A 25,199-nucleotide genomic window follows, 5' to 3' on the forward strand; every position below is an offset into this window, starting at 1 on the left:
GCAGCCTGATCGCCGCCACCTGGGTGCCCTGCGGGCCCTTTCTATGGTGGATGGCCTTACTGGCTACGTCGATGTCACACTGCGGAGCATGCTCTTTGAGGACAGCCGAGACCTTCGCTGCATCGTTGACCTCATCCAGAGAGTCTGGAGAGTCGCTTCTGCAGTCAGAGATCTTACATCAACCTCGTCGCCAAGTACTTCTTGTGCCAGTTGCTTATAGACTGCACCCTATTGTTGGGCGTTCTTTTTCAAGACTAAGATCATTTCACCAATCCTAGTCCGCCTTATGCTCCACACATCTGCGCACAAATGGCGGAACACTTAGATACAAGAAATGAATGTTATGTTTGAATTTTTACTTATAAAGGATTAAGAAAAAAAAAAGAAAAGTGCAAAATAAAGTTTCTAAGAAGAGATCTACTACCAGCTCGGATTATAGGACTTCTCGCCGTGTAAAAACACCACGTGTTCCTTTCACGAGCAAGTGTTCAAACAAACCACACATACAGCACATAAGACTTGAAAGAGAGACATCTTTGTGATATCCCTCTGAAGGCGCATGCTTTCCAGACACGTGCGAGAGTGGCACCTACACATTCCCAACATACAACGGCGGTCGAAGCACATCGTAAACAAAATAAAGTTACTCGGTACCAACGACCAACAGGTGGACTTCATTTGTTTTCATCACCCGAACTTCTGTAGTATTCTCCCTGTTATAAATGGTGAATATCGAAAAGGATATCAACTTGGTATAGGGAAGGTGTACCGGTATTCACCATGTACCAGTTATTCGCCACCCCAGATTTTATACCGTTTTACTTCATATATGGTTGCCAATTGTTTAGTGTTTGCTAAATTGCTTTGAGATGATACGGAAACATTCTTGGAAACCGCAAAATTTTCTCAGAAAATAATAGAAAAAAATCATTTTCCTTAAACTTTTTGCTCCTTTGCACCTATTTTTCGCCACCTGTTCCTGAATTCGCCACCCTCCATAAGAAATCAACGTAAGTGGCGAATTCAGGAACCGAAATTAAAATCGTGGCGAATACTGGTGCAAGTGGTCCAGTATTCGCCACCACCATTTTTAATACAAAAACAAAGTTTCTGATTAGTTTTTATATTTTCCCTGCTGAGCATGGATTGAAAGCTTTCGTTTAATGTCCAGACAGTAACCAAAGGTCTTTTGATTTATAAATAAACAATATTTTTCCTTAGGGTGGCCAAAACTGGTACACTTACCCTATAGCTACACATATTGCACACCACTGTTGCTTTAGAAAAGGGGATAGAAGGATATAAATCAAATTGTTAAATTTGCATTGAATCTTCGCGTTCGCGTTTGGTTCTTATGCGTAGTCTGTGACGACTGAGCTCTCACTGGTAGACCATGTGACGCGTATATACAGATGTTATCACTCTACCACTCGTCGAATAACGACGTCACAGCATTTCCTCGCCAGCGCTTGTACTAAACATTACAAAAAGTTTACGATAAAGTTCTACTGGTTCTACTACTGTGTTCTCGAGACAGGTGTGTGTAGGTATAGGTGTACGGGCTGCAATCACTGACCACACGTTTCAATAGTGTTTGAATGTGATTTCCAACCACTCTCGCTCGCCACTCTTATTGCGTTGATATAGGCAATATCTCTCATCGTCGTCCAAGTGATGTCATGTAGATTTTTTTTACAGTTCCGCCCTTGTCCTAGGATGAGAACAGTTGTGTATTTGATGAATTAAGTGAACTGTGTTCACATCTGCATTTCGTTGTTTATTCAACATCAGAGATATGGCGTAGTGAATGCTGGTTTCAACAACAACACAATATGACGAAACTGGAAGTGACCAACTCAGATTAGTAAGAAGTCGAGAATGAGTTAGAAACACTTTATGTTTATAAATAAAGAAACATTTAGGTATTCAATTTGTATGTATTGTTACCAATGCTTCATTAGCACATTGTGATAAGATTGAGACTCTCAGGTGATATCTACAAACATCGCGTCATTGTGTTCTCTGAAGAGTGCGAATCTACCAGTTTCAGTGTGCGATCAGAGTGGACTAGCGAGCATTAGCAGAATGAGTGGTTCCAGAACTAAGATATTGCAGAAGCTGCGCAGTCATAGCAGCGACGTCACGTCTGTTGACTTTTTCGGCAATTCGCTGCTTGCTACAGGGTCAAGGTAATATCTGCCAGCCTCAAGGTCACCACAATGTCTGATATTAATTATGAATAAATTGAAGCAGCTATCACGGGTGCATTATAATCTATAATGCAACAAACGTCCCTTTGGGAGCCAGCGTGAACTGTTTGCCGATCGATTTGTTCCGGTCGCAGCTTTCTTTGAACGTGTTCACCTGTCACAAATCCCATATACCTAGCGAAAATGAAACACCATCAGCTGGTGATATCGACACTTTATTCCATTCTTTGTATGAATGCTGGTTGTCCCATGCGTTACTTTCTAACAAGTGAATCCAGTGCACACTGGTCCAGTAAGCTAAGTTAGGCGGACATGCTTCACAGAATATGTTCAGAAATTCCAATACTACAAACAGTACCGTAGCATGCAGTTGGCCAGGTTGGCACTCGCCGAGGGTGTCAGCCTTTTGGGGGCGCCGAAATGCGTTACGCATTTGGTAAATATTGAAAAAGATTTATTAAATAAAATCGCATCTTAAGTCGCAATTTTAAAATAAATTCTTCAACGTAGTAATGGAAAATAGAAACAACTTTTGATTCGCTTTCAGAAATTATTTGATATTTAGGATGATTAATGTACATTCTTTTTAAAATTTAATATTAAATCACAGACAAACGGACGTAACACGTAGAATAAATCACTATCAAAATCATAATCGGGGGAACATATACGCCCAATGCTAAAATCGTTGTGACTTTATTATCTCAGTTATTAAGAAAGAAGGGCCGAGAAAAAGTTTGTTCGGCAAAGTTGTTTCTATGAACATTTGCTACAACTTTGATGAATTTATCAACTTAAATTCGTAGTACTGAAAGTGCCGAACATATCTTCTGAAGCAACTATGGCTGTAAAATCAATAACAACTACCTCATGTCCGCCCAAATCAGCTTTCTGGACCAGTGTGTAGTGGGAGCAAACTGCGAGGCAAATTATTCTCTTGAGCTTAACGCAAATGCAAAGAATCGATATTGCTATCTACACTGGTTCTATTTTTAATAATACCAATCATCCAGCAAAACCGTTGATGGGTTGTATCTATATTGCTCGAATCACAATATGTAATTTCCCTCGTCGTCTCGATGTGTTGTGACACAAAGATTATGGACCGATAAAGCGCAATCGGTTTATAAATGTTTGCCTCCGTTCGTGTAATTAGCAAGAGAACGCACATTTAGCGCTCTTCAGTAGTCATCGTCGTATGGGAAGCACCTGGCGGTGGGTGAATTATGTCCACTTGTTGAACGTGAATTAATTCATGGTGCGTGTGGGAGATCTTCTGGACATCGATGAGTAATTCAGATAATTACGAAAATAAAGTCAAACCTTTATGAATCGATACTAAAGGTATCATCAAATTTCAAAATTAGAGACTAGTCATATTCGCATCGTCGTGAAAATTGCGTCTCTAGTTAGCCTAGTGAGGAATTCTTCGGATAATTATCACTGAGACTGCGGGTCCGATTCTTGTCCAGTCGACGATTTTAGCTGTGATATCATTGTGCTTGCCCCCTATACTTGAAGGACAAAAACTCCTAACTGTTTTGTTGAATAGGCTAGTAACGACCGAGTGTCTTAAAAATAAGGACTTAAGAGACCTTAGGTATGAAAAGACCTTAAATCCTAAATCCTGAAAAGAACTTTGATGAATGATGATTCTGTAAAAGCGTCTGATGAACTCCTGCAAAACTTCTGGACTCTTGTGAAAGTCTTGAAGAATTCTTTCTTTAGATAAATTGCTAATGTTATTATTAATAAAATATAGCAAAACTGATTCAGCCTTCGCTCACGAGAATATATACCAGTACCAGCTCTACCTTCAAGAAGAGAGTCATCAGTATAACATAGTATATTATTTGATGTACTTCTTTCCCAACAGCCAGTCGTCCACTCGTCCCGTGAAGGGAAGTGCTTGATAAATACCCTGTAAGAAAGGTGACAAGTAATTTTGAAATAACTTAGAGCTAGGACAAGTTTGTCCTAAATCACCAAAAGTGTAAACAACGAATACAGTACTGGATGTTTCTCCAGTTGATCCAATACCCATAAACAGTAAGAGCAAGAAAGTGCCTCTTGTTCAATATGCATGTGTAGTGGTGCAAACGTCGAAAAGAATCCCCAGCGCTGCCATGGGAGTCGTAGAGAACGCACCAGATCTCGCCATCAAGCACATCTAAACTAAAGCAAAAAAAAAGACGTATGTTTCCTTAACATTTTCAGAGAAAATTTGTTGAACAACTCCAGTAATATTTTTGCTTTCGAAATTAGCATGGCGGTAAAGGAATCTGTGGAGAAACATTTAGCAAAATAACTTGGAATGGTGAAGGGATTTATTAGGCAGTTAATAAAGAAACTTGTGAAGATCTTACTCAAAACATTTTTTGGTCAATCATTAACAGAAGCCATATTCTGGGATTGAATTCTTGTGCAATTCCAGGGCGGATTCCCTAAAGGCTTTCTGGCAGAATTTAGGGGGAATCCAGAAGCCAAAGAAGAAATTCTGCTAGAAGATTGTAATAGAACTTCTTGAGAAATTTGTGTATTTTTTTTTTATTTTTTAGAAAGATTTCATTTAATCTGTATCATATCTTATCATAATCCAAAAAGCAACATTTTGAATAATTCTCGGAGTTTTAAAAAACTGTAAATTCCTTAAACGTATGTTTCCTAATTTCTAAAATCCATAAACAAATTGTCAAAGTAACTTCCTCCAAGATTTAAATTCAGTGAAATCTTACATTACGAGTTTTACCATGAGAGATCTTTGACAATGTTCTTGAAAAATACCCGCCAATGTTTTCACGTTAAACTCATACAGTTCTACCACTTACTTGATACTTGATGGGCTACAATCCGCTACGTTGAATCTACGCCGAATGGATAATTCTTCTCCACTGGGCTCGGTCCTGAGCCAATCGCTTCCAGTCGCCCTGAACGTTAAGTGCCCTTAAGTCCTCTTCAACTGCAAAAAGCCAACGTGTGCGCGGCCTACCACGAAGCCGACGGCCTCGTCCGGGTTCTCTACTGAATATTATTTTTGCTTGTCGTTCTTCCGGCATTCGTACCACGTGACCAGCCCAACGCAGCCTGCCGTGTTTTATGAGCTTGATAATATCCACTTCTTTATATACTTGGTACAACTCATGATTCATGCGGCGCCGCCAGATGCCATTTTCTTGTTTACCGCCGAGTATTGTTCGCAGCACTTTACGCTCAAAAACTCCAAACGCTTTCCGGTCGACCTCTTTTAACGTCCAGGATTCATGGCCGTATAGGGCAACCGGAAGGATAAGAGTCTTATATAGCGCGAATTTTGTTTTCGTCTGCAGGCTACGGGACTTAAGCTGGTTACGGAGCCCGTAAAAAGCCCTATTCGCAGCTGCAAGACGCCTTTTCACCTCGCGGGTAACATCATTATCGCAAGTCACTAAAGTACCAAGATACACAAATTCTTCCACTACTTCAAATTTTTCACCACCTAGCACCACTTCACTACCAACGTCACGATTGGAACCACGCTGTCTACCAGCGATCATGTATCAGGTATCAGAAGGCCGGCTCCAAAGGCACGTTCCCCGCCATTTGGGAGATTTGTGCCATCGCCATATTTGAGCCTATTTCATCATCTACCCGATGGGAGAGGAAAGGGAAGGGAAAGATGGGAGGAAATAGGAGTGGGGTCCCTTGAAGAGGGAAGATCGCATAAGCGAAATGAGAGCATGTAGCTCCATACCACAATGGGTTCGAACAGCGCCCTAAAAAGGGCACTGCAAAACGCATGAGCGTAAAGAGAGCCTATAGCTCATTACCACAGCGGGTTGATCCTGATGATTCAGGCTTCTGAATTCAGTTTCACTTAGTAAATGTTTACCAAATAATTGGAAACGCATTTGCGCATAAACTGGACAGTTGCATATCAGGTGATACGAAGTTCCATAATCGGAGTCACAACTATCACACACAAATGAGACAACACGCTGAATATTTGCCATGTGATAGTTGAGTCGGCAGTGACCTGTCAACGCTCTGACAAAGAGACTGCAATTCTGCTTTGACAGATTTGTTAAATACTTCGCCACCCTTGGAGATGGCTCAGTTATGTACAATTTTGTTTGACGACACGACTCCAAACTATTCCAATATTGCTTGTGCTGAGTTGCAGCTTTAGAATTAATCTGAAGCTTCACCCAGCACTTCGAAATTGGAATAGCCGGCTCAGGGCCAATGAAGTCATGCGATGCTCCATCGCGAGTTAGCTCATCAGCCAATTCATTTCCAGCGATGGAAGAATGGCTAGGTACCCATACAAGGTTAACAGAGTTGACTGAATTCAGTTCCTCAATTTGAGTTCGACATGCGCTAACAAGCTTCGACATTGAGTTGGCCGAAGCAAGAGCTTTTATAGCAGCCTGACTATCTGACATACTTTACAAACAGCCAGACGTCCACTTCTCCTGTGAAGGGAGTTGTGTAGAAAATTTACCTATAAGCAAAGTGACAAGCAATTATGAGATCACTCGAAGCAAGGACAATTGTGTCCCAACTCACCGGAAGTGGAAACATCCGAAATACTAGGATTTCCAATGGACGGAGAGAATCCATGGAATTTGGTCACAACCAATTCCCAGTGTATGTAGCGATGATCAGATAATGATTCATCATCTGATACATGCCAATTCGTCAACTTGTGACTGATTCTGTTCGAGCAGAGTATCATGTCTAACACTTCTTCACTAGCAGATACCATGAAGGTTGGGCGATTCCCTAAAATAAGTAATCCAAGATTTGAACTACTTAAGCACTTTATCAGACTGGAGCTTCTCAAATTGATAGCTGATCTTCTCCAGATGATGTGATGAGTATCAGCATCACTGCCCACACGGAACAGAAGGCCTTTTCATAGGCAGTGAACAACTCGTTTGAAATCATCCATTGGGATGGTTCATCATGTGGTAAATACACTTCATAACGAAAGACGTATTTCCTATTGAGGTCACCAACAGAAACATCAATTGTGACAGCACATACATCTCTGGTTGTTAACTCAGAAATGAGTGTAGCAATGATAGCGCTATTTACGAGCACGCATGCACGAGGCATGGCACGCGAGTTTGCCATTTCATTTTTCTGAAAGTAGCAAAAACTGGGTCCACAAGGTTACCTAGATAAAAGTTCACAAAAGTAAGGTTTTTGAACTAGCGCCATTTGAGCTGTAGCATTTGCATGAGTCTACAAAGATTGATCATTGCTGATATTTTATGCTGAAGATTGGTCTAACAAAGCTATCCTAACCGTAGCCACTACCCAAACTAGACAGGGTTAAGCTTTTCGCAATCTCAGAACGAAAAAGACCAGCAGCGAAAAAACCATATCGGTATCTCTTAAAAGTCGCCAAAGGCGAAAAGCACAGAACACACTGTGTAATACGCATAATGCGAAACCATAGAGGTGAAAATTTAAACTAAGTTACAACGTATTAATAACCCCACCCTTATTTAGCCTCAGGCTTGAGACTGAAGAAGGGCAGCCGATTATCTCGGAGAAACACAAGGTCACCTGCACCATTGCTCCGGGTAGCACAGGAAGGGCATAATACTGTAGAGGGCGCCCTGGTACTCCACAGGCTCCGTTTGCGGTTAGGTTTTATTTAGACCCCCCTAACCATTCATTCTTAGGCACGGTAAGCTTAAAGCCACATGAATTAGGGGTCACCTGTTAGGTGGACTTTTACCACCGGAACAGGCAGTCCGTAGTGTTAATTCTTAGCCAATTGAAACAACCGCTACCGACACTACGCGGCTATCTAGGCTGATCGGGAAAAGGAAGTTAACATTGATGATTAACTCCTGATGTGCCTAAACAGCCCCCACGCTCAAAAACTCCAAACGCTTTCCGGTCGACCTCTTTTAACGTCCAGGATTCATGGCCGTATAGGGCAACCGGAAGGATAAGAGTCTTATATAGCGCGAATTTTGTTTTCGTCTGCAGGCTACGGGACTTAAGCTGGTTACGGAGCCCGTAAAAAGCCCTATTCGCAGCTGCAAGACGCCTTTTCACCTCGCGGGTAACATCATTATCGCAAGTCACTAAAGTACCAAGATACACAAATTCTTCCACTACTTCAAATTTTTCACCACCTAGCACCACTTCACTACCAACGTCACGATTGGAACCACGCTGTCTACCAGCGATCATGTACTTAGTTTTGCTGGTGTTGACGGTAAGTCCAATCCTCGCTGTCTCCCTTTGAAAAGGCACGAATGCCTCTTCTACGGCTCGACGATCAATTCCGATTATATCGATATCGTCCGCAAAACCCAGGAGCATATGCGACCGGGTGACGATGGTACCGCTTCTTTGCACGCCCGCTCTCCTTATAGCTCCTTCGAGAGCAATGTTGAACAAAAGATTCGAAAGCGCATCTCCTTGCTTCAATCCATCTAAGGTTACGAAGGAGGTTGAAGTCTCATCCGCAACCCGCACACTTGATTTCGATCCATCCAACGTTGCACGAATCAGTCTAATCAGTTTCGCCGGAAAACCGTGTTCTACCATTATCTGCCATAACTCATTTCTCTTTACTGAATCGTACGCCGCCTTGAAATCAATGAACAGATGATGTGTCTGCAAGTTGTATTCCCGGAACTTATCAAGGATTTGTCGCAAGGTAAACATTTGATCCGTCGTTGATCGGCCCTCACGAAAACCAGCTTGGTATTCGCCGACGAAGGACTCCTCCAGCGGTCTCAATCTGTTGAACAGAACACGTGACATTATTTTGTACGCCGAATTGAGGAGCGTTATTCCTCGGTAATTGGCGCACTCCAATCTGTGGCCCTTCTTATACAGAGGGCAGATGAGGCCCTCCAGCCAGCTAGCAGGCAATTCTTCTTCCTCCCATATCCTTAACAGAGTACGGTGCAGCATTTCGTACAGCTGCTCACTACCGTGCTTGAAAAGTTCGGCCGGGAGCTCGTCTTTTCCAGCAGCCTTACAGTTCTTCAACTCCTTAATCGCTCTTCTAACCTCATCTAGCGTCGGGGGCTCCACAGCTTGTCCATCGTTGCTGATGATTAATCTGTTCTCAGACGCGCTCGTGTCCTCTCCATTCAACAATTGCTCGAAGTGTTCTTTCCACCTGGCAGCCACCAAGATTTTGTCTGTCAGCAAGTTACCTTCGCGGTCATTGCACATGACGGGAGACGGCGCAGTTTTTCTCCGTACGCCATTGACAGTTTCGTAAAATCTCCGCATATCGTTTTGTTCGATGCTGTTTTGCGCCTCAGTAATGATGTCTTCTTCATACTGCCTTTTCTTTCTGCGGTGGATTCGTTTCTCGGCTGCTCTAGCTTCCTTGTACCGCTCTCTATTCTGCCGGGTACCAGACACTAACATCCGACTTCTGGCAACATTCTTCTCATCCGTCACATTCTGGCACTCCTCATCAAACCAACCGTTTCTGGGTCGTCTCTGAGCAGTACCTATCACCTCTCGCGCTGCTGTGCTCATCGCACCGTGGATAGACTCCCACAGATTGTTGAGGTTTTCGCATACGTTGTATCCCCTTATCCGCTCATCAAGCTTCCGGCGGTACTCGTCTGCTACACCTTCTGTTGATAAGCGCTGGATATTGAAACGCAACGGTCGCTGTGTTCTTGTGTTCGCCACGGTAGACAACCGTGCACGAATTTTACTAACAACGAGATAGTGATCAGAGTCGATGTTTGGGCCTCTAAAGGTCCTCCTAAAGTTCTACCACAATGATTAAAAATACTCCCTCAAAAATGTTTGTTTGGTGTTTCTGCAAGTAGAAAAATATGGGTTTCTACATCAATCTGTTCGGCATAGTATCATGAAATTTCGGAATTCAGGCCAAACATTTTCTAAAATGTTAGATACAAATACCTTCAGTGAAAATTCCATTGTTGTGATTTTTATGCTATCATTTTGCAACAAAGATATCAACATCAAATCAACAAATGTACAGAGAAGTCGCATAATAATGAACGCACTATATAAGGTTCGAGTAGACCACGGTTCGAAATCGGTATATCTCAAAATCCAGATAATTTCGAAACATGGGGTCTTCAGTAAAGTTGTTCAGGAGGTGAAGCGCTATCTGATGGTACCTCATTTAATTCGGAATTTCACCCCTAGGTGGCACTAATCTCCACTATCACAGAAGGCCGAATCACAAAAGGCCGAATCACAGAAGGCCGAAATTTTAAAATAAATTTTAGAGAAAGCCACATATATTCAGCTCATTTTTCTACAACGTTTGTTTTGCAGATATTTCAAGATCCTGACCATTTAGAAGGATGGCGTGTTCGGCATAGATCTTCAGTAAGTTAAGGACTATCATTGTTCGAGCTAGTTGATTCTAAATTTTGCCACTAGGCGGCGCTAGTGAGCATGAAACTTTTGTTTTGCAGATATCTCAGGAGCCTGACCATTTAGAAAGATAGCGTTTTCGGCAAAGTAGTTCAGTAGCTCAAGGGCTATGATTTATTTCAACCAAGAAATAGGATATTTTGCCACCAGGCGGCGCTAGTGAATATGAAACTTTTGTTTTGCGGATACTTCACGATCTTAAGATGTTGACTGTTCAGAAAAATGGCATCTTCGGCAAATTTGTTCACAAGCTCAGGGGATATCATTATTTTACCCAATCTCGAACTTAAAGGATTGACCAAAGAAAGCATTTGAGTTACTGAACAACTCAGCCGAAGACGCCATCTTTATAGGTGATCAGGCTCCTGAGATATTTGCAAAACATATGTTTTATGCTCACTTGTGCCGCCTTATGGCAAAAATTTGAATCAACTAGCTCGAACAACGATAGTCCTTGAATTACCGAACAACTTTGCCGAAAACGCCATCTTTATCATTCATCAAGTGCTCATGATCCTGAGTTCTGCAAAACAAAAGTTAATTGCTCACTAGCGCCGCCTAGTGGCAAAATCCCAAATTACTTGGTCTAATAATGATAACCCTTGAGCTACTGAACCATTTTGCCGAAAACGCCATCTTTCTAAATGGATATTCGCAAAACTAAGGGTGTTGTACAAAGTACAACGCGCGACTACTCGCGTTACAATAATTCGCGCGACAACCGGAACACCAATTGCAGATTACAACATTACAGAGACGAAGAAAAATTAACAAGATTTTTAAATCCTACAAAAATCGTTTAAGCTTTTCTGTGAGGTATATCCATATCGCTGGGAATTTCGTAAAAAGTTTCAGAAATTCGAATTTTTGAATTTTTTAACAGGAATTTAGTTAACTTAAATTGAATTTGCCCTGGTAGCCGTAGCGTTAAACGCGCAGCTATTCAGCATGACCATGCTGAGGGTCGTGGGTTTGAATCCCGCTGGTCGAGGATCTTTTCGTAAAGGAAATTTTCTCGATTCCCAGGGCATAGAATATCTTCGTACTTGCCACACGATATACACATACAAAAATGTTCATTCGGCAAAGAAAGCTCTCAGTTGATAACTGTGGAAGTGCTCATAAGAACACTAATCTAAGAAGCAGGCTTTGCCCCAGTTGGGACGCCAAAAAGAAGAAGAAGAAGAAGAAATTGAATTTGTAATTGTAATTGCTCAATCCACACCCAGGCAGACAATTATCCGCCAATCTAGACACGGGTTGGGTGAGGACCTACCAAGCCTCCCCCGTTAACATGTCCAATACCGTTTAGCACACCGGGATCTTCCACAAGCAGGCGCCGGAATTAAAACGGTCCCACAAGTTTCAGATACATTAAATAGATATAGTCTTTCTGACACCAAACCGAATGGCGCCCTCCGCTTCACCACTAGTACTGACTCCCTGCACGCCAAACACAATATCGAAAGTAGCGCGTTGTATAGCAAATCAGATGATTTATACAGTACACCACCCCCGACACTATGCCAAACGTACAGAAAAGGCAGCGCCAGTAAAAAAGCGGAAGGCGCGCCACTCGATTTAATGTCAGAGGGACTATATATACAACGAAGAAGAAATGAAAAGATAGAAGAGGTGGTTCGGTTGTTAGACTGCTGAAACAAAACAAAAAAACAGAAACAAAATGTTAACATGAAAACGGGGTTTTATAATTGATAAATGTATCGATAGTTTCTCATCTGTTACGTTTCCTTATCGTAGCGCATTTGATTGTTTCCATCTCTAGGATGTTTGTCTCCGCTCGAGCATTGAGGACCATGATGAAATGAGAATATCAAAATGTGAGCATTAGTGTTGATCTACTAATAAAATAATATAAGGCCGCACGGGACTTTATTATAAACACCCTATCCATTTGAAGAAGCAAATCTCAAGAACATCTCCATATACCGATGCGAAAAATTAATCATTATATCAGGGTGGCCAGTGAAAAGTGAATTTAAAATTCCCGGTTTTCTCCCGGTTTTTTCCCGATATTTCAAAAATATTCCCGGTTTAATTGAAATCTAAAAAAACGTAAATTACAATTTTTACCATTTAAAACGACTTCAAGTACAAGTTTTTTGGTCATTCACCAAAGCATTCCTATTAAGGTTAGATTGAAATCAGATTTTCTTGCATCAAAAATTGTGCCTTACTGTTTCTACTTAATTTCAATATATGGAACGATATTTTATCATCGGTGGATTTGATTTGTTATGAAAATGTTTAGTGTAAAAATAATGACTATAACTTTTAACTAACACACAGTCTTTAAAGACTTAAACGAGTTATCAATTGTCAATAATTTCCCGATCATAAGAAAATAGAGAGCCTCTAACGGAATTTTTTTTGAAAAGTTAGGTAATTTTTTCATAAGTTCATTCCGAAAAATGATTTGAATGATGATGATGATGATGATTATGATGCCATAAATTTTAGCAATAGATATAAAAGTATCAAGTAGTGGGATTTTTAACTAAAATTATTTGAAAGTTGTAGAAAGTTTTTGTCGCGAATTGCAAACTTTTAAGAGAAATGTATTTGATAGCATCCAAACATTATATTTTGAAACATGAAATTCTTGATTAAACGTTATAAAAAAATCATCATTTAAAATTATTTTCTCAAAAAAAAAAGGTTTTAACTTGTTGTCCAATTCATTACTGTATTAGAAAAAGTTTTCGTGTACACTATTTTTTAAAATATCGATCAAATCAGTTCTAATTGAAAACATTTCTATAAAGATTCTGTCCCCATATACTATCTCTGACATTATTGATTAGCTTGGGATTCAAATGTCAAAGCTATGGTAAAAAAATGAAAAAAAAAATGGGAAAATTGTTAGAACGTGAATTCAGCATATAAAATGTTTCCGTAAGTTTATTTTTTGTTAAATTTTGATAAAAAAAATAAGTATAGTAAGAATGACCCATTTGTTCCAAAATATATTTAACATAGGCGAGTGCTCGAGACTGTGAATAATCTCATCCATTGTTGACGTTTTAAAAGCATTCATTGCAAAGATATTCAACTCGATAGCTGCATGATAAAATTTAATGGTTTGCTTGTAAGGAGAAACTAACAGATGAAAACCACCCAGAGTCTGAACAGATTAAACAGTAAAAATAATAAATAACATTTTTGTTTCGTTTTCATTTTCAATTGCGAACTACCCTAACATGACACGATTATTTTCGAATTTTTATGGGCCATACTGTAAGTATCTTTAAAGGGATAATACTGGTTGAAACGTTACGTTGTATGCAAAATTTTCCCGGTATTAATTGAAATTCCCGTATATTTCCCGGTTTTCTCCCGGTGATTTAAAATTCCCGGCTTTTTCCCGGTTTTCCCGATTTCCCGGTGCGCTGGTCACCCTGATTATATTCTATATTTGTAGTATATACAACCCATAAAATGTTCAGCTTCATCGGTTTACTAAAACTCGAGACTGCAAAGTTTTGATGATAATTGTTAGAGTGAGACAAAAGGTAGGGAAAATAACACGGTCTTCCGTGTCACCTTAAAAAGCTTTTCATGTGCTTTTAAGTCCCCGAGTACCTATCTGGTAAACTCCTACGCAATTATGTTTTGTCCGCCTATACGTTACCTAACACACAATCTTTATTTAGCAAACTATTTGGATCCGAGATTTAAAGTGCAAATTTAGCATGTTTAATAAACCAAGCATCCAGTTTTCAGTTGAACAATGTTGAAGAAGTGTTATTTATACCAGCTATATACAAGAATTCACTATTAATGTTCTACACGGATATTAAAAATTTTCAACGCGGATTATGATACTTCAGTATTCGTGCTGTTGTATCGGTGTATGTAGTGGGAAACCGTGCTTGTCGTACATAGTATCAGCTTGGTGGTTCTAACGGTGAAAAATCGCACGACGAACGGAAAGTTGATAATCTATCAGCCTAATTTAATAATACCTACATTGGCTTGCAACAAACATTTTGATGTTGAGATATTGAATTGATTTGCCTAATAAATGATAGTTTCGACAATAGTCACATGCTTACCGTCCCATATGACAGTGCTGATGATTCTATTTTCTATCGCTCATCAGTTTCGCGCTTCCCGGCAGGGACTTGGTCCTCTGTACCCAATACTCTGCTGTTTCTTAACTTCACGCAATACATTCTTTAGATGTGTGATATAGTTTGCGGAATATTATGATTTGTTACTTCATTCAGATGAGAATTTCTGTTATGGTACCATATTCACATATCATTTAACTCCCACCTGGAACAATGTGATGACATGCAGATTTAGATGTATGTATACGATCTATGAGGGATTCCACGGAGGCATGCAAGTCGATTCTGATCGACCATTTCAAAAATATCTGAAACTTTGCACAGTTTTTCAGTTCCATCTAAATCGTCATTTTCCGATATCAAATCTTCAAGTTGAGTCACGACTAACTTTTCAAAAGGGTGTATGTGAAAATGGTTCAAAAATATTCAAAAAGCTGCACAGCAAAAACGGTTCGTTCGATTGTTAGACAACTAAAGAAACAAAGTTAGACAACTAAATAAAGATTCCAAAAAAAAAATACACACAGTAAAAAAAAATTTTTTTTTGCATTAAAAAACATCATTTTTGTCACAAAAACTCAAAAAACAAAAATATCTCAAAACCCTATCGGAATACCAACGTAATTTTTTGAGGGAAAACGGTCCATTATATTAGCTATCTACCATAAAAATTTGGTGATGGTAAGCCAATAAACAAAAAAGTTATGACATTTCAAATATTTCACAAATTTGACACTTAGTGAAAAAAAAATTTTTTTTTTTCATTGTTAATTTTTTTTAGGACCGCGGTTTGTTGCTGAATTTTTTGTTAAGGGTACCACATGAGGTTAACAAGTTGTTTTCATGATATTTTATTTAATTATTCATAACTATTATAGCATCTATTAGAAAGTTAGACGCGATCCAGTGTTGTGATCTAAAGTCTTGATAGTGTCATATTGTTTATTGTACGTAACTGAAGAAAAATTCTCTCAATAGTGTTGAAACCTTTTGATAAAAGAAACCTATAAGAAATCTAATATTGAAGACAAAAGCTACAAAAAAAGTTTTCTATACAGGTATACGACTAGTTTACCTGCAAAAAGTTTACCTCGTAGAGAACAAGGCGGGTCTAAAATTTTTCTTCAGTCAAGCAAACGACACCAAACTAGTCAGTAAAAACTTAAAAGTGATTTTGTTTATTAAAATCTAACGAGCAACATGAGTAGTCGCTTTCTCAACTGTTGCAGGCCGTTTGCAGAAAAAAAGTGTTCGAAAGAGCTACGAAATCTCACTGAAAGCACCATAGATAAACTGAAAGCGGCTGGTTATGCTCCAACGTCTACATTGAATACAAATTTACGCATTTGTACGTCCTGCCGTTTAAACGTTGACAAACGGGCAATCTGTACATCATCGGTGGATCAGGTTGCAGGAAGTTCGAAAACAACAACAACTGAGGAATTACTAGATGCACCGACAACAACTGAGGAGTTACCAGAAGTACCAAGTGCAGATAGTCTTGCCACGGTACCATCAGCGACATCTGTTTCAACAAATCAATCAGAAGATGAGTGCATCCAGAAGGTCAACATCGAACGCTTCAACGAAGGGATAGCTGGAATAAAAGTGACTCCGATTAAATGGACGAAGATGGGTTACGTCAATTATCCCGAGAAAAAATACCGTGAAATCAACGAAGCTGTACGAAGAAACCTCTTCAAATTAGGACCTGAGGATGTGGAAAATACAGACTACGATGAGGTAATTATGAATATGAAGGAAATGTTCTCGAATCTAGCCACGACAAGGAAAGAAAAATTATTGATTTTGTCGATGCTGCCAAGCTCGTGGTCTATTCAAGACGCCAACCAATAGAAAGTTCAAAACCAATAGAAATACAGCAAAAGAGGCAAAACAATTCAAAAATAACTGTCTTGCAACCAAAAATGCTAGGTCGAGTACTTCATTAACAGATGAGACAAAAGAAAACGATTAATGATGACTACTTTGAAAGAAGCGTATACACGCTTCAAGGAAATTAACGAAAATATTAAGGTAGGTTTTTCCTCATTTGCAAGCCTTCGTCCAAGGCAATGCAAGCTTCTATCCAATTCAGGAACACATAATGTTTGTGTGTGCACAACACACGAAAATATTAACCTAATCTTACATAGTTTGAAAAGAATCAATTTATCAAAGGATATTAAAATGTTAACTGGTAGTCTTTTGTGTGAAAATACAACATCAAATTGCTATCTACGATCTTGTTCGGATTGTCCAGATTCTTCATCATTGGAAAATACTTTATTCGCTGAGTTTGAAGAAAATTATATTGATCAGTTATCATTTGAGCAATGGGTGACCACGGATAGGTGTGACCTAAAAACTATTGTAAAACCTGTAGATGAGTTTGTGTCATTTTTTTGCTTGAAATTAGAAAGTTTAATTCCTCACGACTTTATTAAAACAGAGCAATCCCGCTTTTAAAAAAATACGAAAAATACATTACAAGATGGTGAATTTTTAGTCATTTGTGATTTTTCTGAAAACTATAGCTTTGTATTGCAAGATGAAGTGCAGTCCCATCACTGGAACGTACAACAGGCTACAATTCATCCATTCGTTATTTATTTCAATGGAAGTACGCAAATTGAACATTTTAGTTTTATTGTAATTTCCGAAGATTTAAGACACGACTCAGTATCTGTAAATTTGTTCATTGCCAAAATGATTAACTTTTTACGCGTTGATAAGGATAAAGAAATCAGAAAGATATATTTCATGTCTGATGGAGCAGCATCGCAGTACAAAAACCGTAAGAATTTTTCGAGCCTATGTCAATTTAAATCAAAGTACGGAATTGATGCAGAATGGCATTTCTTTGCTACGTCACATGGCAAAGGTCCTTGTGATGCTATTGGAGGAACCATAAAGCGCATGGCCACAAGAGCAAGTTTAGCAAAAGAACGTGAGCATCCAATTAAAACTGCAAAAGAACTATTTGATTGGGCGAATCGCAGAAAAGAAGAAGATTTAACAAAATTATCATTTTGTTTTACTACTACTGAAGAGTACGAATTAACGGCATCAGAGCTCAGCGAGCAATATAATAACGCGAAAACGATCCAAGGAACCCAAAAATTTCACTGTTTCATTCCATTGTCAGAAAATAAAATTAAAGCAAAACTATACTCGAACTGTACTGATAATGATGCAAAAGTGTTCGATATTGTAAAAAAATTGAATAACAATAAATAAATAAATAAGTATTAATAAAATGTTTTCATGATCTCATAACGCATACCCAAATCCAAAACTTTTAAAGTTTATATATAACATTTAGAAACTCATCGATCATACTCTAAAAAAAATATCCTGGTAAAAAAAAAAATTATTTTCGTGTAATCTGTTAATTCATTTTAATTTATACATATATACATATACATATAATATTTATACATATACATAATATTTATACATATAATATACATAATACTAATGAATACATGAAAACGACTTGTTTAATTCACGCAAGACCCTTAACAATAAAATCAGCAACAAACTGCGGTTCCCGTAATAATTTACACCGAAAAAAAATTTATTTTTTCTACTAAATGTGAAAATTGTGACATGTTTGAAATGTCATAACTTTTTTGTTTATTGGTTTACCATCACCAGAATTACGTTGGTATTCCGATAGGGTTTTGAGATATTTGAGTTTTTGTGTCAAAAAATATGTTTTTTAATGCAAAAAAAAATTTTTTTTATTGTGTGTATTTTTTTTGGAATCTTTATTTAGTTGTCTAACTTTGTTTCTTTAGTTGTCTAACAATCGAACGAACCGTTTTTGCTGTGCAGCTTTTTGAATATTTTTGAACCATATTCACATACACCCTTTTGAAAAGTTAGTCGTGACTCAACTTGAAGTTTTGATATCGGAAAATGACGATTTAGATGGAACTGGAAAACTGTGCAAAGTTTCAGCTCAATAGAAAAAAATGAATTAAAAAAATTGGGGTGGGTAATGTCTATTACATTACCGCGGGGTTGACGTAGAACTACGATGATTAATAATTTGATTTGTCATGTGCATGAATTTGTAAGTGTACTAGTTTTGTGTTGTTATTGATCGGATGAAGTTTTCAGAAGTTAACTCTTTTTAAACTCATTTTGGTAGTCCTGAAAAGAACCATTTGTCGTTCTGTGGTTTCGAGAACCAGTGTATGGTGTTCCAGAAATAATGCCAGATGATTAAATTTGTTTGTTTGGTCGTTGCTTCCTTGTGTTGCTTGGTTGGGTGATCGGTTTCTGGCTCCAGCTGTAGTTCACCAAACTCCTCCAGTAGATTAGATGTTTGATAGCTCGGGTGCTTCGATCGTGATAATCGATTGAATCGGTCCAGTGCTTTGGTCTGTAGCAATATCCATTGCATGAGCATTTAGGCTCTGTACATTGATACTCATCAATATGCAGGCTTGGCCGCTATGATCCAGTATTTCACGCAGTTCGTCTCAAAGCGTCACTAATCGATGATTGCCTAAGCGCTGCAGCTCATTCCTCAAGTCAACCCTTGGAATTGCTGCCTTTGGCGTGATGGAACTGGGAAGAATTGGTAGAGTTTGTCAAAAATAGTCCTTGCAGTGAAGTAACCCGCGACAAACCAATATTTTGAACTCTTATAACTGTTTGCTGGTTTAACGAAATTCCTTGAATGGCACCTCAATTGAAAGACAAGACATCAAAGGGTCATGTCGTTTACTTACTGAATCCCACATACCTGTCCAAATAGTTTAATAACTGTTTTAAAAGAGAACGTTGATTTCAAGCAAATCTATAAATAGTGGTGCTAGAGAAAATTTGACGTCATTTGCTTTCAATTCTCCGCTTCGATCGCATCTCAGCAGGCAACAGATCGTCTTGCTCTGACCGGGCGTGCTTCTCAGGCACAGACATCGACAGCGAGGGACCTCCCCGTTTGTCTTGCTTCGCTAAAATCAAACTGTCAAGCGAGTGAGAGAAGAAGCCGTCCGAAGCCAAAGTCATCACCGCTGCCGCCGCCAAGAAGAAGAAGAATATGAAGCAGTCCACAGGAAAATTTGCGGTCGAACTGTGAACACGGTCGGGCAAGTCATTCTCGCTTTGTGCTTCACCGCTTGTTTGCGTTCACCCAGCCAACGTCATCGCCGCCATCATCAGATTTCGACTTAAGCCCGGTGATTCACTACCTGTTACTGTTGTGCGCCATCCATGCCACGAAACTTTCGGTTCGTCGTATAAGCAAATAACTTGCTCAAATTTATACATTTGAGTTGAGGATTCCCCGTTTGACCATGGCAATCAACTGATAACATCCCGCAGTGTTATTTATCTGTAAGAGCATCAAAGCTAACAAAGCCATCGGCCCTTTTCAGGGCCATCAAATTAGTAGAAAAGAGTTAAAAGAGAAATATTTCCGACTTTATATATGACTTCTTATATTCCTAAATCAATTTCACAGCTTCATACAAAATTTCATTTGTCATGAATAATTTATGACTCAACATTTTGAGACTGTAATCGCGGACGCTGCTGCAGTGCCATCGGGGTGAGTGCTCAGCATTCCACAACAATGGTAAAATAGAGTGGCATTTCCAACAGCGTCTTTGATGTTCCATATTTTGTGGGAACACAAAATATAGGGATCAGCAAAATTATCACATGTAACAAAATTGTGACATATTAAGAATGCTTTTGAAAAGACATTTTCATTGAACAATTGTAATAATTTTGGCACCCATGGATCAGAAATTTACCGTCATAATAAAGAAAACTATTGATTATCAATATCTCTTATTGAATATTTAGTTAATGTCAACCCTTCCAGCAATTCATGTTCGACCAATTTCTCACGCATTAGCATTCTCCGCAATTTTCAAGTAATTCTAAGCCCAACACATTATTGGCACATACCCATTTCCCAGATTGGTCAATCAGAAAGCGAAGAGCACAAAAGGGAGGAGCATCATCTGCTATTCTGAGGTTATAAAACATGCTTCCTTCGTCGGATTCAGCTTCATTCTAATTCCGCTTTCGAGCTGGTAAGAGCTCCTCCGAACTTGCTCAGCGAGAAGTACCTCGCTGCTAGAAATCTGCTGAGCTGTCATTCTTCAAGCTGCCAATCCAGCATCTGGTCTGTGAAATCGCTCAAGATTTCTAGGTTGACCGATCCGCGCTTCTAGATTTCGCCTCGTGGTAAACTCGTGGTCACAGCATCCAAGCTAATCGGCCCTTTTCAGGGCCAACATACGTTCATAAAACGGTTTATTGGATGATATTTACTGATTTATCTATAATGGTCTAAATATCGCGGTATACTACAATTTGGTTCACATAATTTACCCCACATAATTACATGAATTTGAGAATTTACCACTGCAGCGCCGTCGGACCGTAATAACATCATGCTACTCAGCATTGTATGGTATTTCTAACAGCATCTTTGATTTATCATATAATGGGGGAACACTTCCTAAATTCTCGAGTATTAAATTGGAAAATGTATTAAAATTGCGACAGATTTTAAATACTGTTCAATAAACTGTTTCCTGACCAATTGTAATAAGCAACTATTGATCTGAAATTTTTCTACATGTTAGTCTATTGCGTTAATCTGAGAAATAGGCTATATGAAATTGATGTCTTGGCAAGGGATGTACAAGATGAGCATTATGTATTAATTTTCCAATTTCCGTACTCGAGAATTTTAGAAGCGGGGGCCGTGATGCTCGGGATGGATTGTCCTCCATGACTGGCCCTGGCTGGAAATATTCGTGGGGAAAAACTCGACCCTTTGCTGCAGGAATTTCATTAACAACTCTTTGGTAAAGCAGAAATTTTCCGAGGAAAAGTCTGCTAAAAGTGAACTTTTTCAAAACAACTCTTATTGATTGGAATATTTATCAACAACTCTTTGTTAAGTAAAATCATCCTTAATAACTCTTTGCTCCATCGCCAAACCAAACCATTTCATTGAATTCATCAAGTACAAGAATATGAATGGTAAGGAGAGGCAGATGGTGTATATTTTGCTGGCGTTACTTTCCAACAGGTCGCCGGTTGGCGCTGACTACTAATCCGTCCACTGAATGATTTTCAGTTGTTGCTTTCGCTCTCTGGTTCCGTTCGCTACTCGCACACTGCTGTGGCTTTCACGCGCTCTTCTTTGCTGCTCCGCTGCTTGATCCGTTCGTTATGCCGTTCGATTTGTGAATGAGCTGGGAGCAGAACAACCAGTGGTTTTATTTGCTCGAGCTTCGTTCACCGATGGCGAGTGGTGGGGCTCTCGCTTGGTTGTTTCGTCACTCCGTTCGCTACTCGCACGCGATTGGTTATTGCTTTCGCGCTATTTTTGTTGATGGTGTGATTCTTCGCTGAGAAATAAAAACTGCAACTCTTTTGATTTTTCATGCAAAGTGACTAACTTTGATAAACTATATCTCAGTTATTTATGGACTGATTTGAATGAAATTTTAACAGAATATCAGAAATAACTTAAATTTTAACATATGTTTTTGAGTGATTTTTAAAATCACACGTTGAAAAGCAGTAACGGTTTGACAAAAGTGAATTTTTTGACGATTTTTTATGATTGACATAACTAAACATATTGAAGGAATAGCTTCATGGTATCTTCAGAAAAGTTGTAGATTTTGACGAGATGAATAAGTTTGCTGAAGACAGTTTTTGTGTAAGGCTATCAGATTTTAAGATAAAAAGTTTTGAATTTTTCGTCGAAAATTACAGTTTAGTCAAACCGTTATTACTTATAAACTTGTGATTGGAAAAATTTTCAAAAATATATGTTAAAATTCAAGTTACATCTGATGTTCTGTGAATGTTTCATTCGAAAATATTTCCATAAATAACTGAGATCTAACTTACCAAAGTTGGTCATTTTGTATGGAAAATCGAAAAAGTTGCAAATGCATGCGAATAAGTTGGGGCCTTCCTTAGCCGAGTGGTTAGAGTCCGCGGCTACAAAGCAAAGCCATGCTGGGTTCGATTCCCGGTCGGTCCAGGATCTTTTCGTAATAGAAATTTTCTTGACTTCCCTGGGCATAGTGTATAATCGTACCTGCCACACGATATACGAATGCAAAAATGGAAACCTTGGCAAAGAAAGCTCTCAGTTAATAACTGTGGAAGTGTCATAAGAACACTAAGCTGAGAAGCAGGCTCTGTCCCAGTGAGGACGTTGATGCCAAGAAGAAGAAGAAGAAGATGTGAATAAGTTCTCTGTTTATTCGACAAACAAGCTTAATATTTCATGGGTACACAACAGCAACAGAGTAGCGTACACAGGGATTTAGTTGAAATCTGGAAACGTAGCTCAATCTTGAAATCTTGAGCGATTTCACAAACCAGATTCTGGATTAACAGCTCAGCAGGCTTCTAGCAGCGAGGTACTTCTCGCTAAGCTCTTACCAGCTCAAAAGCGGAAATGGAATGAAACTGAATCCAACGAAGGCAGCATGTTTTATAACCTTGGAATAGCAGATGATGCTCCTCCCTTTTGTGCTCTTCGCTTTCTGATCAACCAATCTGGGAAATGAGTATGTGCCAATAATGTGTTTTGCTTGGAATTACTTGAAAATTGCGGAGAATACTAATGCGTGAGAAATTGGTCGAGCATGAATTGTTGGAATGATTGGCATTCCCTAAATATTCAAAACGAGCTATTGATAATTAATAGTGTTCTTTATTATGACGGTAAATTTCTGATCCATGGGTGCTAAAATTATTACAATTGTTCAATGAGAATGTCTTTTCAAAAGCATTCTAAATATGTCGCAATTTTGTCACATGGGATAATTTTCCTAATCAAAGTGTTCCCATAAAATATGGAACATAAAAGGCGCTGTTGGAAAAGCCACTCTATTTTGCAATCGTTGTGAAATGTTGAGCACTCACCCCGACGGCACTGCAGCAGCGTCCACGAGTACAATCTCAAATGGTTGAGTCATAAATTATTCACTACAAATGAAATTTTGTATGAGGCCGTGAAATTGATTTAGGAATACTAGAAGTTATAAATAAAGTCGGAAATATTTCTCTTTTAACTCTTTTCCACAAATTTGATGGCTCTGAAAAGAACCGATGGTTTTGTTAGCTTCGATGTTGTTACGAATAACGGCTCGGACCAGCAAAACTCAGGGGGCTTCTGGTATTTGCTCCTAACGGGATTGCTTCTTGACCACCAATGATGATTTCATCACGAGTCGAAATTTCGAAGCGCGGGTCAACAGCTCCTCGGCCGATGAAATTTGCGGCGGCGATGACGATGGCTGGGTGAACGCAAACAAGCGGTGAACCACAAAGCGAGAATGACTCGCCCGACCGTGTTCACAGTTCGACCGCAATTTCACCTGTGGACTGCTTCCTCTTCTTCTTCTAGGCGGCGGCAGCGGTGATGGCTTTAGCTTCGGACGGCATCTTCTCTCGCTCGCTCGACAGTTTGATTTGAGCGAAGCAAGACAAACGGGGGCGTCCTTCGCTATCGATGTCTGTGCCTGTGAAGCACGCCCGGTCAGAACAAGCCGATCTGTCGCCTGCTGAGATGCGAGCCAATCGGAGAGTGAAAAGCAAATGACGTCAAATTTTCTCTAGCCACCCCTATTTATAGATTTGCTTGAAATCAACGTTCTCTTTTAAAACAGTTATTAAACTATTTGGACAGGTATGTGGGATTCAGTAAGTAAACGACATGAAGCTTTGATGTCTTGGTTTTCGATTGAGATGCTAATCAAGAAATTTCGTTAAGCCAGCGAAAAGTTATTAACGTTTAAAATATTTCATGCCAACGTAACGCTCTTGGTTTTGAAATTCCAATTTCACTCCTGTATAGAGAAGAGAGACGTACTTCTACGTCAAAAATTTACCAAATTTTGGTGCTGTTGCTTGGAGTCACTCCTATGCCTAGTTCGGCTCTGATCGACAGGCAATCAGTGTATTCAGTTTTTCCACTAGCTTGAAGTGATGAACGTTTCAAGACAAGCTCTCCACTATATCTGCTAGCAATCACCGGTCGTCGATAGACATTTCGGTTCTTTTCTGCTAAAGAAAGATCCGATTGTGTGCTTTTCAATACAGCTGGAAAAACAAGAACTACACCCAGCACCAAATAGTATGTAACTATGAGGCGGACCGGGAAGTTTGATGAGCAATCCCCACCAAATTTTGTACACTGAGGATACTTCGCTAAATATTTCCATACGATCGTTCTTATGCAATACTTCAGAAAAAATCTCTTTATAAAAACCATACGATCTTTTTTTTTTGTAGCACTCCGTGCGTTTGGTCACTACAATGCCGATTATCATTTTTTTTTAAGGCACTCTGTGCTCGTTGGCACTACTGTGCCGGAATCAGTTGATCTGTAGCTTCTTCTTTACCGATACAGATCTATTTACATCTTATTTTTCACTCTCTCCTACTCTTCTACTCTCACACCGAGCAGGTAGGAGAGAGCTCTGTTGTTAGTGAGGCT

The 25,199-nt window shown here is 39.2% G+C and overlaps 1 protein-coding gene across 3 annotated transcripts in view; it reads left to right on the forward strand.

Moving 5' to 3' along the window:
- Nucleotides 1–1,656: 1,656 nt before the first annotated feature.
- Nucleotides 1,657–25,199, forward strand: part of LOC110675803 (WD repeat, SAM and U-box domain-containing protein 1-like) — a 57,374-nt gene continuing 33,831 nt past the window's right edge. The window contains exons 1-2 of one of the 3 annotated variants that reach the window (XM_021841610.1): nucleotides 1,658–1,933; nucleotides 1,990–2,189. In XM_021841610.1, the coding sequence (XP_021697302.1) occupies nucleotides 2,086–2,189 (104 nt within the window). In that variant the 5' untranslated portion in view covers nucleotides 1,658–1,933; nucleotides 1,990–2,085. Of the gene's footprint in view, nucleotides 2,190–25,199 lie in introns of all 3 variants that reach the window. The other 2 variants (XM_021841611.1, XM_021841609.1) reach the window with 2 other exon arrangements.

Source organism: Aedes aegypti, chromosome 2 (assembly GCF_002204515.2).
Source record: "Aedes aegypti strain LVP_AGWG chromosome 2, AaegL5.0 Primary Assembly, whole genome shotgun sequence".
NCBI lineage: Eukaryota > Metazoa > Arthropoda > Insecta > Diptera > Culicidae > Aedes > Aedes aegypti.